Source organism: Eleutherodactylus coqui, chromosome 6 (genome assembly GCF_035609145.1).
Source record: "Eleutherodactylus coqui strain aEleCoq1 chromosome 6, aEleCoq1.hap1, whole genome shotgun sequence".
NCBI lineage: Eukaryota > Metazoa > Chordata > Amphibia > Anura > Eleutherodactylidae > Eleutherodactylus > Eleutherodactylus coqui.
The window spans coordinates 1,085,044-1,101,807 of NC_089842.1; the positions used below are offsets into that span (position 1 = coordinate 1,085,044).

A 16,764-nucleotide genomic window follows, 5' to 3' on the forward strand; every position below is an offset into this window, starting at 1 on the left:
AAGTTGGCTAAGTGTTCCCTCACCATCTCTCTGCTTCTGGGTAGCATACATTTTTGTATCCCCCAATAGCACGGGGAAGATCAGCTGATGTTAAGAGTTCGTCCTTCTCAACATCATTTTTAACCAATTCACCATTTTCATCCTGTAAATATCTAATAACCGCTTTGACTTTTCTTTTGCTTTTAACCCCTTAAATCCTTTTTTATTGCTTTTGGCCTCAATTCATTATTAGCTTTAACTTTTCTGACACTTGGACCCAATGTCCACAGGTGGATTTGATATGCGGAATCCGTGCAAGGCACAGGTTCGTGAGGTCTGCAGATCAAGCCGCCCGTAGGGTCGCATTGGGCGTCCGCACTTCATTTAACAGCTGTTGATTTGTCTTTATTCGATTTGCGGACAATGAATCAAAGCATTCTTCAATTTAACTGCGGATCACGAGCAGATCTGCTCTATTCATCTCAGAGAGCTTAGGATCCGCAGTGCATCTACAAAGAGATTTGGTGATTCACTGTGGATTTAAAGGGAGGTGGGGATAATCTGCAGTGCATCCATGTACCTCGGCGCAGAAGAAAAACACAATCTGCCATCTCCTGCAAGCAATAGAAAATCAATTTACTGACTCGCAGTGCATCCGCTGCAGAAATCTGCGGGCGCCGTGGATGTGAGGCCTGACTTCTCCTTATTCTACAGTTCCGGCAGTCTATAGTAAATGCCCACAATGCGGTCCTTGATGTTTTAGTGATCCGGCACTGAGCAGAGGGGTTGGACCCGATGACCCCGGAGGACCCTTCGAACTCTACCATTCTATTTGTCTATGAGGTGGCGGCCCTGGAGTTTACTCGCTCACAGCTGAGGTGACGGCCCTGGAGTTTACTCGTTCACAGCTGAGGTGGCGGCCCTGGAGTTTACTCGCTCACAGCTGAGGTGGCGGCCCTGGAGTTTACTCGCTCACAGCTGAGGTGGCGGCCCTGGAGTTTACTCGCTCACAGCCACTGGTCGCCGCACCGGGGATACATGAAGCCACTCTGCAGGCATGGAGGGTCGGGTGTACAAGTTTATTTCACATTGTTCTAACAACACAAGATTTACATTCACAATAAAAAAGATGCCTGTGTTCTTCCAGGAGAGGAGCGGCAGCGGCGCCCCAGAATCACAGCGAGATCGGTACATAGAGCTGATTGTATAAGAACATGCCACAGAAACAGCCACGTCTGCACAGGGATCAGGAGGGAATAAAGGCAATGATGTCGTCAGACTGCAAAATGGTGCCAGATTTGGTGTAGAGGGGGTTCTGCTCGAACATCGGAGGGCTTGCTGTCTGTCCGCTCCCGAACATACGCCTATCGGAGGGACCTATGGGGTTTTGGTGCAGAGTCGTCCACAGCGATCTAGAAGACTGAGGGGGTTACTTATTATAGGGCCTCTGAGAAATGAGCTGGAATTTGATTGGTTGTTGTGGGCGATGACTCCGCCTCTTCAGCGCCTTCATGTAGCGCTCCCATATTCATTCTTATATTTAACATGACGTGTTGCCGGACAAGAGCGGGGAGCGGTGTCACCTGCAGCTCCCGGCAGAGCGGGGAGCGGTGTCACCTGCAGCTCCCGGCAGAGCGGGGAGCGGTGTCACCTGCAGCTCCCGGCAGAGCGGGGAGCGGTGTCACCTGCAGCTCCCGGCAGAGCGGGGAGCGGTGTCACCTGCAGCTCCCGGCAGAGCGGGGAGCGGTGTCACCTGCAGCTCCCGGCAGAGCGGGGAGCGGTGTCACCTGCAGCTCCCGGCAGAGCGGGGAGCGGTGTCACCTGCAGCTCCCGGCAGAGCGGGGAGCGGTGTCACCTGCAGCTCCCGGCAGAGCGGGGAGCGGTGTCACCTGCAGCTCCCGGCAGAGCGGGGAGCGGTGTCACCTGCAGCTCCCGGCAGAGCGGGGAGCGGTGTCACCTGCAGCTCCCGGCAGAGCGGGGAGCGGTGTCACCTGCAGCTCCCGGCAGAGCGGGGAGCGGTGTCACCTGCAGCTCCCGGCAGAGCGGGGAGCGGTGTCACCTGCAGCTCCCGGCAGAGCGGGGAGCGGTGTCACCTGCAGCTCCCGGCAGAGCGGGGAGTGGTGTCACCTGCAGCCCCCGGCCTCCCGTGGGTCATGGATCTGCTGGTTTCCTGGATGGCCCCATGGTTTTGCTAACTGCACACTGAGCTCTGGCGGAGCATTGGGACTCTGAGGCACAGCTCAGCGCTCTGATTGGCCAGTGATGCTCATGTAAACAGTGCTGGCCAATCCAAAAGCAGCATGAATGTCTCAGCGTACCAATGCTCACCAGTTGTGCGCGGAGACCCGAAAGGGGCGCTGGGACGGCCGGATCAACAGATGGAGGGCAACAAGTAAGATTGTTCTCCTCTCCACCCTGCATTAAATGGCTTTTCCAGAACTTTTAGAGGGGTTGGGCCAAGATGCTCCACCCCCCGGGGAATGTGAGGCTCAGTGTGATAAGCTGATCACCCCAAGTCTCTCTCAGCACCCCAGCAAACAGCTGACTCTCTTGAAGGAAAAGGCGACCAGTTTGACATTTCTTCTGCAGCTGTGGGGAAAACGGAGCATTAGAGGGCGGCCACTGACAGGACATAAGCAGATCTTACTGAGCGGCTCTCCATTCTGGGATGCAGAGGGGGTCCCAAGTGGAGGACTAGGCTCTTTGATCTTCATACGCCCTAATAGGATGCCAACTTGGCACAACCCCTTTGTACTGATGGCCTTTTCTTGGGATGGGTCATCAATATCAGATCGGTGAGGGACTAACATCCAACTCTTACACCGATTGTCTAAATGAAGTGCTGCAGCGCTGTATGTTTTGCAGTGGCTGTGCCTGGTACTGCAGCTTAGCCTCATTCATTTGGACCTGCAGCAGGATGTAGCTGCAGTGCACCAATTTATTCTGTATAACCCTAAATCCTGATGCTGTTGTGTATACAAGCACAAGTGTGTTTGAGTTCCATCGCAAGTCTGGGGCTATCTTAGTGTGTGGACGCTCCCTGACATCACAGCAGTGCGGCGCGTTCCTGCAGTGCGGAGCGTTCCTGCAGAGCCTAGTGTTTTCCTGCAGTGCGGAGCGTCCCTGCAGAGCGGAGCGTCCCTGCAGAGCGGAGCGTTCCTGCAGTGTGGAGCGTTCCTGCAGTGTGGAGCGTTCCTGCAGAGCCTAGTGTTTTCCTGCAGAGCGGAGCGTCCCTGCAGTGCGGAGCGTTCCTGCAGAGCCTAAGTGTTTTCCTGCAGAGCGGAGCGTTCCTGCAGAGCGGAGCGTTCCTGCAGAGCCTAAGTGTTTTCCTGCAGAGCCTAAGTGTTTTCCTGCAGAGCGGAGCGTCCCTGCAGTGCGGAGCGTCCCTGCAGTGCGGAGCGTCCCTGCAGTGCGGAGCGTCCCTGCAGTGCAGAGCGTCCCTGCAGTGCAGAGCGTCCCTGCAGTGCAGAGCGTCCCTGCAGTGCAGAGCGTCCCTGCAGTGCAGAGCGTCCCTGCTGTAATGGCGAGGGGCAGCGTTGTACTCTGCATTGGATTGACAGTGCTCTGTGAGTGACATGCGCACTGCTTGGCATGACATACGTTACATACACGGTGCTCAGGACTCTGCATGGGACTGGATATGGCTGACTATTACATATAACATAGATGCTAAACACGCGGGATGTATCATCTCGTAGGTCGCTCTCACACGGCGTTCACAGCGCTTTTTAAGGCACCCAATCATTGTGATGTGTGATGAGGTGCGCTAAAAAGTGCAAAAACACACCAAAAGAGAGGCAGACGGCACGGCGGGTTATACCGTGATTACTGCCGCGTTCCAAGCACTGCAATAATGGCGGTAAACCGCGCATGTGTGAGAGCGGCGCTCCGCAGAAGTCACTAACAGGAAACTTAAAGGCACACGCACACGTCTGGCTGTCAGGACCTCCTATAGAAATAGACTGTTCACACGCTCGCCTTAATAGCGAGCAGTGAGGAGGAGACGCCGGTCGCGGTCAGTGACAGTCCGCGCACTAATGCTGCCGATGAGAGCCGGACCGAGCGCCGGCCAGCGAGTCCCGACATCTCCGCTCCTTCTAAGCCTCTAGGAACAGTTCTGCCACTAAGTGCTAAGACGTTACGAGTGACGGCACATCAGGAAGGTCACGAGTGTTGCGGACGCACAACATGGCGGGGAGGGAGGGCCTGGTATACGATGGGCGGTGCGAGGTGAAGAGAGCCGTAGTTTTTTGCGTAGTTTGTTCTCTGTTAATCCCTGCGGTCCTAAAAGGCAAAACAGAACAGCAATAAATATCCAGGAGACCCAGCAGGACCCTACAGACTCTATAGGCGCCATACTGGGGCGGTACACTGCCAGCGCCACCGCACACAACTCCATCTCTACAAGCCCGTGCAGCCACCTCATACAGAGCGGGTATGCTGCCACTGCGTACCAATGTGCCCGTCACCATGTGGGTGTGGGGGATATTATATATGCTCCACTGTTCACAAGATGGCACTACTATATGTTCACCACTACTGGAATTATTAGATGAGACGGCGCTGTTATATGTGGCGGCGCTGTTATATGTGGCGGCGCTGTTGGATGAGACGGCGCTGTTGGATGAGACGGCGCTGTTGGATGAGACGGTACTAGATGTGACGGTACTAGATGTGACGGTACTAGATGTGACGGTACTAGATGTGACGGTACTAGATGTGACGGTACTAGATGTGACGGTACTAGATGTGACGGTACTGTTAGATGTGAAGTTACTGTTAGATGTGAAGTTACTGTTAGATGTGAAGTTACTGTTAGATGTGAAGTTACTGTTAGATGTGAAGTTACTGTTAGATGTGACGGTATTATATGTAAAGTTACTGTTGGATGAGACGGTACTATATGTGACGGTACTATATGTGACGGTACTATTATATGGGAAGTTACTGTTAGATGTGACGGTACTGTTAGATGTGACGGTACTATATGTGACGGTATTATATGTGACGGTATTATATGTGACGGTACTGTTAGATGTGACGGTACTGTTAGATGTGACGGTACTATATGTGACGGTACTGTTAGATGTGACGGTACTGTTAGATGTGACGGTACTGTTAGATGTGACGGTACTGTTAGATGTGAAGGTACTATTATATGGGAAGTTACTGTTAGATGTGACGGTACTATATGTGACGGTATTATATGTGAAGTTACTGTTAGATGTGACGGTACTGTTAGATGAGACGGTACTGTTAGATGAGACGGTACTATATGTGACGGTACTGTTAGATGAGACGGTACTGTTAGATGAGACGGTACTGTTAGATGAGACGGTACTGTTAGATGAGACGGTACTATATGTGACGGTACTGTTAGATGTGACGGTACTATATGTGACGGTACTGTTAGATGTGACGGTACTATATGTGACGGTACTATATGTGACGGTGCTGTTAGATGAAGCTACTACTTTTTTTTGTTCTCCTATCATTTGTCATTCTTTTCATGTATCTTTGAAAATCCGCCAACACTCAGACGTGTAAAGAAGCAATTATTCATCTATGAAGACCCGGCTGTTTACTCTGAATGGAGGCAGACCACCCGGAGCATCGCTGCCCGCTCATTCACTGGTTCTGGGGCTGTATTTATGGTACGAGCTTGGTTCTGGCGCTGTATCTATTCTCTGAGCTGCTCTAGTTGGGTGCGCTGCTATCTCGCTGCTTTCTGCAGACTGCCTATCAGTGGAATGTAAAAGATTGGGGGGAGGGGTGAAGGCTTCACCAAAACATAAATTCATCAGAGGCGGGCACCACCGTGTAAGGTTGTTACTTTAAGGCACACTCACAAGTTCTCTTCTTAGTTCTCAGTTTTCGGAGCTCCCCGAGCTATAGAAATGGAAAAGGAGAAACATTAACATCCAGTCAGTGTCCAATCAGCAAGCAGACAGCGTCCGTACAGGGCCCAGTCAGCATCCAGTCAGTGTCCAATCAGCAAGCAGACAGCGTCCGTACAGGGCCCAGTCAGCATCCAGTCAGTGTCCAATCAGCAAGCAGACAGCGTCCAGTCAGGGCCCAGTCAGCATCCAGTCAGTGTCCAATCAGCATCCAGTCAGTGTCCAATCAGCAAGCAGACAGCGTCCATACAGGGCCCAGTCAGCATCCAGTCAGTGTCTAGTCAGCAAGCAGACAGCGCCCAGTCGGCGTCCCAGTCGGCGTCCCAGTCGGCGTCCCAGTCGGCACGCAGTCAACGTCCAGTCAGCAAGCAGACAGCGTTCCGGTCAGCGTCCCAGTCAGTGCCCGGTCACCATCCAGTCGGCGCCCAGTCAGCGCCCGGTCAGCATCTAGTCGGTGCCCAGTCAGCGCCCGGTCAGCTCGCTGTGCGCTATTGTCCGGTCTGTCCACAAATGCTGGTGACCGTCCTGTTCCTCTGAATGGGGCTGCAGATATCCGTATGATCCGCGGCGGTTCGTTCGCCTCGTGTACGTAGCTTCCATTACCTTTTGAGACAATGAGGTTCTCGGCTTGAGCTTCTTCATCACCTGGAGCCCTAAAACCAGAAAACATTCATCTCACTGGACGCATGGACGACGGAGCGAGCAGCGGGCGGTGAGGCATTACTGGCTCATGAGGGCGGCCGTATCCGCACTGCGCACATCTCCCTCATACGGAGACAGAGGAAGGTTTTCCCCATACAGATTCTCCGAGGGGCGAATACGTGCTGCACTGAGACCTCACATGCCACCAACTCCCTATAAAGTGGGCTGCAGTACCCCATCGTGCCCACCCGCCCCATCCTGTCCGGACTGGATAGAAGGTGCAAAACTACTAATGTCAGAGACATTTCTGGCCGTACTGGCAGCAGCCAGCAGGGGGCAGGATGGAGCTGCTTCTGGGGATTCACAATCCGTTTAGCGTGCAGCCGGATACACTAGACAAGAAGAGAGGGGTCCGCCGTGCGGATGGCGATAGAGGGGTCTCTGGTCATTCCTTCATCTGACGGATATATGGAATAGCCGAGTTCACGAAACCCATCAGTACAGAAAAGTTCATTGTAGCACGGAACATTACATGTATGACACAGCACTGTATGACGCTGTTTAATACTGCATGGCACTGCATGACATTATACGGCACTATATGACACTGTATCCACTGTATTACACTGCACAACACTATATGACACTGCATGGCACTCTATTACACTGCATGGCACAATGACACTATATTACACTGTATTGCACTGCTCGGCACTATATCACACTGCACGGCACTGTATTACACTGCACGGCACTATATTACACTGCACGGCACTATATTACACTGCACGGCACTATATTACACTGCACGGCACTATATGACACTGCACGGCACTATATGACACTGCATGGCACTATATGACACTGCATGGCACTGTACTACGACACCATATTACACTGTATTGCACTGCACAACACTATATGGCACTGCATTACACTGCATGGCACTATAACACTATATTACACTGTATAACACTGCTCGGCACTATAGCACACTGCATAACACTATGTGACACTGCATGGCACTGTATTACACTGCACGGCACTATGACACTACATTACACTGCACGGCACTATATTACACTGCATTACACTGCATGGCACTATACCACTATATTACACTGTATAACACTGCTCGGCACTATATCACACTGCACGGCACTATATTACACTGCACGGCACTATATTACACTGCATGGCACTATGACACTATATTACACTGTATTGCACTGCACGGCAATATATTACACTGCACAACACTATATGGCACTGCATTACACTGCATGGCACTATAACACTATATTACACTGTATAACACTGCTCGGCACTATATCACACTGCATGACACTATATGACACTGCATGGCACGCTATTACACTGCATGGCACTATGACACTATATTACACTGTATTGCACTGTACGGCACTATATGACATTGCATTACACTATATGACACTGCATGGCACTCTATTACACTATATTACACTGTATTGCACTGTACGGCACTGTATGACACTGTAATGCATCCGTTAAGTATGCAGTGCAGGTCATCAGCTTTTCATGACATATCCATTAAACAAACACCATTCTAGCCAGAGGGTGGCGGAGCATTGAATGACCGCTCTCAGTGGCCCCGCCCCCCGCAGGCTATACAGATACCACATGACATCTGACAGGGGTGTAGTTTGTACAGTCAGTAACGTGGCGGGCGCTGATCATGGAGACCCTCTACTGGCAGCCATGATGGGGTCTCTGCTGTCTTTGGGTAAACGCCGCTATAAAATCCCGTACGCTTTTGTTAGTCCACCTGTTGTTGGTCTTTCCTGCACCTTTAAGCATGATGTGGAATGGAAAAGGTAGATCTACTGCTGCGTGCGCTAACCGCGCCATTCATCCCAGACCTCAACTGCATGTCCATTGTGGGAAAACTGCTGTTCGGGGTGCTGGAGATCCCCTGGACGCCTTCATGCTTCTAGTAATGCCGATATAATCAGCACCATCTGTGCGTGTAGTACCGCCAACGACCACTAGGAGACCGCGCTTCATCACGTAAAGCCAACGCATATCAGGAGCCGCACCGGGGGAATAAACATTACAAAGTGTCCTGGCATTGTATATCCACCGACACCAACCCACCTATGGAACCCTGCCCGCCCCTTGTTACCCCATCTGGTGGCGTTGGGCTCCTTCGCCCCTCAGACCCGCAGCGATTCGTCATGTTGTAGATCCCACTCACTGATGATACCCTCCTGCAAGAACACCGGCCCCTGCGGACAGGAAGCTTCTTGTAGTCGCTGCAGATTAGATGGCGGTGCTGACATGTTCTGACCGGCTGACAGGAAGGGGTCAGCGATTCATGCTGCTTGCGCCAAATTCTGCCCTCCCATCACCACATAAATCTGTCTCCATCTAACCAGGAGATGTTTTCCCGCTGCTCAGTGATACAAGTTTTGCGCTCTTTTGCCCGCTGGAGTCTGTTCCTCTTAGACACAATGGCGCTGGAACTGGTCGCCCGCTGTTATACCATCCGTGCGGAGGAACGGCGAGTTGTGCGTTCGGACACGTTAGTTGGAGCCCCAGCGTTGTATTCAGCTGACTGTGCAGCCTGTTGGTCAGAACGATTCCTGACATCCTCCTCCGACCCCTTTCAGTGATGAGTTGTTTCCGTCCGCCGGTCCCCTTTCGCTGAATGTTTTCCTCCATCGCGCCATTCTCTGTATACTCTCCACCCCGTTACATGATAAACCCCCCCCGCAGTTGGCGGTGAGCCCCCGGCTAGTCCAGCACCGGTGACCGGCCTCGTTGGGAGTCGCCCCGATCGCTGGATTCATCCATGTAAGGGCTTTTAACCACTAGCGTTCTTTTTAATGCAGGTTTGCGCTTTTGCGATTTTTGTGCGATGCGATTTTAACATTCGAAAGTCCCATTTAAAAAAATGCAGCGATATCACGACGTTAAAAAAAATGGCTAGCGGGTGTGAGCCCTAATGTGGATCCGCACTGGAACTGAGCGCCAATCGTGAAAGGGGCGGGGCTCTAATAAAGGGGCGGTCAGTGTATATGGGAGAGGGAGGCAGATACGACATATATCGCGTCTCTTACCTTTGTTTCTGGTTCAGATTGTTGCATCGGCACCTCCGACCTGCAGGGACACAGATATGACATCCCTGTTAAACATAAGTACGGTTACGATGCCGTCGCGGGACGCATCCGCCCGGCGTGGCGCTGCCCGTGGTCCTGACGCTTAAACTTCATCGCTGTCTGTCTGGAAAGTGATTGTGATCAGCTGGTAACGGTGAGGAGGCGGACAGACGCACCGAGGCCGGCGGGAACGTCCTGCGACATTTGTGCGTTGCGAGTCCCACGAACATGAAGTCCATTCTTTTGGATGCAGTCATACACAGGAGCGCTGCGGGGAACAGATGGCGGGCGGTGCACAGTACTCCCAGCGCCTCCCCGGCTCACATGGCTGTATTTGGCTTACGTGCGCATTTTATACCCCTGTAATACGGACAGCATGAAGCCCAGAGCTGCACTGGGGGGCTGATATGTCATGGGAAATACTGCATTGGGTCCTATGGTAGTCCATATTATAAACCAAAATCCCCCATGAGAGTCTACGGAGGCGTTATAAATCTGCACAATAAACTGAATTTATTGCGCAATTTTGCATCACGGGAGGGGGAGGGGAAGGAGGGAGGAGGGAGGAGGGGGGGAGGGGGAGAGGGAGGGGGAGGGGAAAGGGAGGAGGAGGAGGAGGGGGAGGGGGAGAGGAGGAGGAGGAGGAGGGAGGGGGAGGGAGGAGGGAGGGGGAGGGGGGAAGGGGGAGAGGGAGGGGGAAGGGAGGAGGAGGAGGAGGGGGAGGGGGAGGGGGAGGGGGAGAGGAGGGGGAGGGGGAGAGGAGGGGGAGGGGGAGAGGAGGGGGAGGGGGAGAGGAGGGGGAGGGGGAGAGGAGGGGGAGGGGGAGGGGGAGGAGGGGAGGAGGGAGGAGGAGGAGGAGGACGAGGGGGAGGAGGAGGAGGAGGAGGGGGGGGAGAAGGAGGAGGAGGGGGGGGGAGAAGGAGGAGGAGGGGGGGGAGAAGGAGGAGGAGGGGGGGGGAGAAGGAGGAGGAGGGGGGGGGAGAAGGAGGAGGAGGGGGGGGGGAGAAGGAGGAGGAGGGGGGGGGAGAAGGAGGGGGAGAGGGAGGAGGAGGAGGCGGCTTCGTGAGATTTCTTCACCTGCAACAAAATATAACGTAAATTTCAGAAGTTTTGGTCCGTGAATACGCTGCATATGTCATGGACAGTAACCGCGTCCGCCCGCAGCCAGTATGTGCAGGACGAGGGGCGGCCATCGTTTATGTAGGAACACCGCAGCCAGTATGTGGGGGACGAGGGGCGGCCATCCTTTATGTAGGAGCACCGCAGCCAGTATGTGGGGGACGAGGGGCGGCCATCGTTTATGTAGGAGCACCGCAGCCAGTATGTGCAGGACGAGGGGCGGCCATCGTTTATGTAGGAGCACCGCAGCCAGTATGTGCAGGACGAGGGGCGGCCATCGTTTATGTAGGAGCACCGCAGCCAGTATGTGCGGGACGAGGGGCGGCCATCGTTTATGTAGGAGCACCGCAGCCAGTATGTGGAGGACGAGGGGCGGCTATCGTTTATGTAGGAGCACCGCAGCCAGTATGTACAGGACGAGGGGCGGCCATCGTTTATGTAGGAGCACCGCAGCCTGTATGTGGGGGACGAGGGGCGGCCATCGTTTATGTAGGAGCACCGCAGCCAGTATGTGGGGGACGAGGGGCGGCCATCGTTTATGTAGGAGCACCGCAGCCAGTATGTGCGGGACGAGGGGCGGCCATCGTTTATGTAGGAGCACCGCAGCCAGTATGTGGGGGACGAGGGGCGGCCATCGTTTATGTAGGAGCACCGCAGCCAGTATGTGGGGGACGAGGGGCGGCCATCGTTTATGTAGGAGCACCGCAGCCAGTATGTGGGGGACGAGGGGCGGCCATCGTTTATGTAGGAGCATCGCAGCCAGTATGTGGGGGACGAGGGGCGGCCATCGTTTATGTAGGAGCACCGCAGCCAGTATGTGCAGGACGAGGGGCGTCCATCGTTTATGTAGGAGCACCGCAGCCAGTATGTGCAGGACGAGGGGCGGCCATCGTTTATGTAGGAGCACCGCAGCCAGTATGTGCAGGACGAGGGGCGGCCATCGTTTATGTAGGAGCACCGCAGCCATTATGTGGGGGACGAGGGGCGGCCATCGTTTATGTAGGAGCACCGCAGCCAGTATGTGCAGGACGAGGGGCGGCCATCGTTTATGTAGGAGCACCGCAGCCATTATATGGGGGACGAGGGGCGGCCATCGTTTATGTAGGAGCACCGCAACCAGTATGTGCAGGACGAGGGGCGTCCATCGTTTATGTAGGAGCACCGCAACCAGTATGTGGGGGACGAGGGGCGGCCATCGTTTATGTAGGAGCACCGCAGCCAGTATGTGCAGGACGAGGGGCCGCCATCGTTTATGTAGGAGCACCGCAGCCAGTATGTGCAGGACGAGGGGCGGCCATCGTTTATGTAGGAGCACCGCAGCCAGTATGTGCAGGACGAGGGGCGGCCATCGTTTATGTAGGAGCACCGCAGCCAGTATGTGGGGGACGAAGGGCGGCCATCGTTTATGTAGGAGCACCGCAGCCAGTATGTGCGGGACGAGGGGCGGCCATCGTTTATGTAGGAGCACCGCAGCCAGTATGTGGGGGACGAGGGGCGGCCATCGTTTATGTAGGAGCACCGCAGCCAGTATGTGCAGGACGAGGGGCGGCCATCGTTTATGTAGGAGCACCGCAGCCAGTATGTGGGGGACGAGGGGCGGCCATCGTTTATGTAGGAGCACCGCAGCCAGTATGTGGGGGACGAGGGGCGGCCATCGTTTATGTAGGAGCACCGCAGCCAGTATATACAGGACGAGGGGCGGCCATCGTTTATGGAGGAGCACCGCAGCCAGTATGTGGGGGACGAGGGGCGGCCATCGTTTATGTAGGAGCACCGCAGCCAGTATGTGGGGGACGAGGGGCAGCCATCGTTTATGGAGGAGCACCGCAGCCAGTATGTGGGGGACGAGGGGCGGCCATCGTCTATGTAGGAGCACCGCAGCCACTATGTGGGGGACGAGGGGCGGCCATCGTTTATGTAGGAGCACCGCAACCAGTATGTGGGGGACGAGGGGCGGCCATCGTTTATGTAGGAGCACCGCAGCCAGTATGTGCAGGACGAGGGGCGGCCATCGTTTATGTAGGAGCACCACAGCCAGTATGTGGGGGACGAGGGGCGGCCATCGTTTATGTAGGAGCACCGCAGCCAGTATGTGGGGGACGAGGGGCGGCCATCGTTTATGTAGGAGCACCGCAGCCAGTATGTGGGGGACGAGGGGCGGCCATCGTTTATGTAGGAGTACCGCAGCCAGTATGTGCAGGACGAGGGGCGGCCATCGTTTATGTAGGAGCACCGCAGCCAGTATGTGCAGGACGAGGGGCGGCCATCGTTTATGTAGGAGCACCGCAGCCAGTATGTGTGGACGAGGGGCGGCCATCGTTTATGTAGGAGCACCGCAGCCAGTATGTGCGGGACGAGGGGCGGCCATCGTTTATGTAGGAGCACCACAGCCAGTATGTGCAGGACGAGGGGCGGCCATCGTTTATGTAGGAGCACCGCAGCCAGTATGTGGGGACGAGGGGCGGCCATCGTTTATGTAGGAGCACCACAGCCAGTATGTGGGGGACGAGGGGCGGCCATCGTTTATGTAGGAGCACCGCAGCCAGTATGTGGGGGACGAGGGGCGGCCATCGTTTATGTAGGAGCACCACAGCCAGTATGTGGGGGACGAGGGGCGGCCATCGTTTATGTAGGAGCACCGCAGCCAGTATGTGGGGGACGAGGGGCGGCCATCGTTTATGTAGGAGCACCACAGCCAGTATGTGGGGGACGAGGGGCGGCCATCGTTTATGTAGGAGCACCGCAGCCAGTATGTGGGGGACGAGGGGCGGCCATCGTTTATGTAGGAGCACCGCAGCCAGTATGTGGGGGGGGAGGGGCGGCCATCGTTTATGTAGGAGCACCGCAGCCAGTATGTGGGGGACGAGGGGCGGCCATCGTTTATGTAGGAGCACCGCAGCCAGTATGTGCAGGACGAGGGGCGGCCATCGTTTATGTAGGAGCACCGCAGCCATTATGTGGGGGACGAGGGGCGTCCATCGTTTATGTAGGAGCACCGCAACCAGTATGTGGGGGACGAGGGGCGGCCATCGTATATGTAGGAGCACCGCAGCCAGTATGTGCAGGACGAGGGGCCGCCATCGTTTATGTAGGAGCACCGCAGCCAGTATGTGCAGGACGAGGGGCGGCCATCGTTTATGTAGGAGCACCGCAGCCAGTATGTGCAGGACGAGGGGCGGCCATCGTTTATGTAGGAGCACCGCAGCCAGTATGTGGGGGACGAAGGGCGGCCATCGTTTATGTAGGAGCACCGCAGCCAGTATGTGCGGGACGAGGGGCGGCCATCGTTTATGTAGGAGCACCGCAGCCAGTATGTGCAGGACGAGGGGCGGCCATCGTTTATGTAGGAGCACCGCAGCCAGTATGTGGGGGACGAGGGGCGGCCATCGTTTATGTAGGAGCACCGCAGCCAGTATGTGGGGGACGAGGGGCGGCCATCGTTTATGTAGGAGCACCGCAGCCAGTATATACAGGACGAGGGGCGGCCATCGTTTATGTAGGAGCACCGCAGCCAGTATGTGGGGGACGAGAGGCGGCCATCGTTTATGTAGGAGCACCGCAGCCAGTATGTGGGGGACGAGGGGCGGCCATCGTTTATGTAGGAGCACCGCAGCCAGTATGTGGGGGACGAGGGGCGGCCATCGTTTATGTAGGAGCACCGCAGCCAGTATGTACAGGACGAGGGGCGGCCATCGTTTGTGTAGGAGCACCGCAGCCAGTATGTGGGGGACGAGAGGCGGCCATCGTTTGTGTAGGAGCACCGCAGCCAGTATGTGGGGGACGAGGGGCGGCCATCGTTTATGTAGGAGCACCGCAGCCAGTATGTGGGGGACGAGGGGCGGCCATCGTTTATGTAGGAGCACCGCAGCCAGTATGTGGGGGACGAGGGGCGGCCATCGTTTATGTAGGAGCACCGCAGCCAGTATGTGCAAGACGAGGGGCGGCCATCGTTTATGTAGGAGCACCGCAGCCAGTATGTGCAGGACGAGAGGCGGCCATCGTTTATGTAGGAGCACCGCAGCCAGTATGTGGGGGACGAGGGGCGGCCATCGTTTATGTAGGACCACCGCAGCCAGTATGTGCGGGACGAGGGGCGGCCATCGTTTATGTAGGAGCACCGCAGCCAGTATGTACGGGACGAGGGGCGGCCATCGTTTATGAAGGAGCACCGCAGCCAGTATGTGCAGGACGAGGGGCGGCCATCGTTTATGTAGGAGCACCGCAGCCAGTATGTGGGGGACGAGGGGCGGCCATCGTTTATGTAGGAGCACCGCAGCCAGTATGTGGGGGACGAGGGGCGGCCATCGTTTATGTAGGAGCACCGCAGCCAGTATGTGCAGGACGAGGGGCGGCCATCGTTTATGTAGGAGCACCGCAGCCAGTATGTGCAGGACGAGGGGCGGCCATCGTTTATGTAGGAGCACCGCAGCCAGTATGTGGGGGACGAGGGGCGGCCATCGTTTATGTAGGAGCACCGCAGCCAGTATGTGGGGGACGAGGGGCGGCCATCGTTTATGTAGGAGCACCGCAGCCAGTATATACAGGACGAGGGGCGGCCATCGTTTATGTAGGAGCACCGCAGCCAGTATGTGGGGGATGAGAGGCGGCCATCGTTTATGTAGGAGCACCGCAGCCAGTATGTGGGGGACGAGGGGCGGCCATCGTTTATGTAGGAGCACCGCAGCCAGTATGTGCAGGACGAGGGGCGGCCATCGTTTATGTAGGAGCACCGCAGCCAGTATGTGGGGGACGAGGGGCGGCCATCGTTTATGTAGCAGCACCGCAGCCAGTATGTGGGGGACGAGGGGCGGCTATCGTTTATGTAGGAGCACCGCAGCCAGTATGTGCAGGACGAGGGGCGGCCATCGTTTATGTAGGAGCACCGCAGCCAGTATGTGCAGGACGAGGGGCGGCCATCGTTTATGTAGGAGCACCGCAGCCAGTATGTGGGGGACGAGGGGCGGCCATCGTTTATGTAGGAGCACCGCAGCCAGTATGTGGGGGACGAGGGGCGGCCATCGTTTATGTAGGAGCACCGCAGCCAGTACATACAGGACGAGGGGCGGCCATCGTTTATGTAGGAGCACCGCAGCCAGTATGTGGGGGACGAGAGGCGGCCATCGTTTATGTAGGAGCACCGCAGCCAGTATATACAGGACGAGGGGCGGCCATCGTTTATGTAGGAGCACCGCAGCCAGTATGTGGGGGACGAGAGGCGGCCATCGTTTATGTAGGAGCACCGCAGCCAGTATGTGGGGGACGAGGGGCGGCCATCGTTTATGTAGGAGCACCGCAGCCAGTATGTGCAGGACGAGGGGCGGCCATCGTTTATGTAGGAGCACCGCAGCCAGTATGTGGGGGACGAGGGGCGGCCATCGTTTATGTAGGAGCACCGCAGCCAGTATGTGGGGGACGAGGGGCGGCTATCGTTTATGTAGGAGCACCGCAGCCAGTATGTGGGGGACGAGGGGCGGCCATCGTTTATGTAGGAGCACCGCAGCCAGTATGTGCAGGACGAGGGGCGGCCATCGTTTATGTAGGAGCACCGCAGCCAGTATGTGCAGGACGAGAGGCGGCCATCGTTTATGTAGGAGCACCGCAGCCAGTATGTGGGGGACGAGGGGCGGCCATCGTTTATGTAGGACCACCGCAGCCAGTATGTGCGGGACGAGGGGCGGCCATCGTTTATGTAGGAGCACCGCAGCCAGTATGTACGGGACGAGGGGCGGCCATCGTTTATGAAGGAGCACCGCAGCCAGTATGTGGGGGACGAGGGGCGGCCATCGTTTATGTAGGAGCACCGCAGCCATTATGTGGGGGACGAGGGGCGGCCATCGTTTATGTAGGAGCACCGCAGCCAGAATGTGCTGGACGAGGGGCGGCCATCGTTTATGTAGGAGCACCGCAGCCAGTATGTGCGGGACGAGGGGCGGCCATCGTTTATGTAGGAGCACCGCAGCCAGTATGTGGGGGACGAGGGGCGGCCA

At 56.1% G+C, this 16,764-nt stretch overlaps 1 protein-coding gene across 1 annotated transcript in view; it reads right to left on the reverse strand.

Moving 5' to 3' along the window:
- Nucleotides 1–1,044: 1,044 nt before the first annotated feature.
- LOC136631726 (FXYD domain-containing ion transport regulator 6-like) overlaps nucleotides 1,045–16,764 on the reverse strand; it is a 79,269-nt gene continuing 63,549 nt past the window's right edge. Inside the window, exons 5-8 of the mRNA XM_066606026.1 lie at nucleotides 9,620–9,659; nucleotides 6,480–6,529; nucleotides 5,829–5,868; nucleotides 1,045–4,263 (exon numbers count right to left, since the gene is read on the reverse strand). Coding sequence (XP_066462123.1) covers nucleotides 5,840–5,868; nucleotides 6,480–6,529; nucleotides 9,620–9,659 — 119 coding nt within the window. The 3' untranslated portion in view covers nucleotides 1,045–4,263; nucleotides 5,829–5,839. The remainder of the gene's footprint in view (nucleotides 4,264–5,828; nucleotides 5,869–6,479; nucleotides 6,530–9,619; nucleotides 9,660–16,764) is intronic.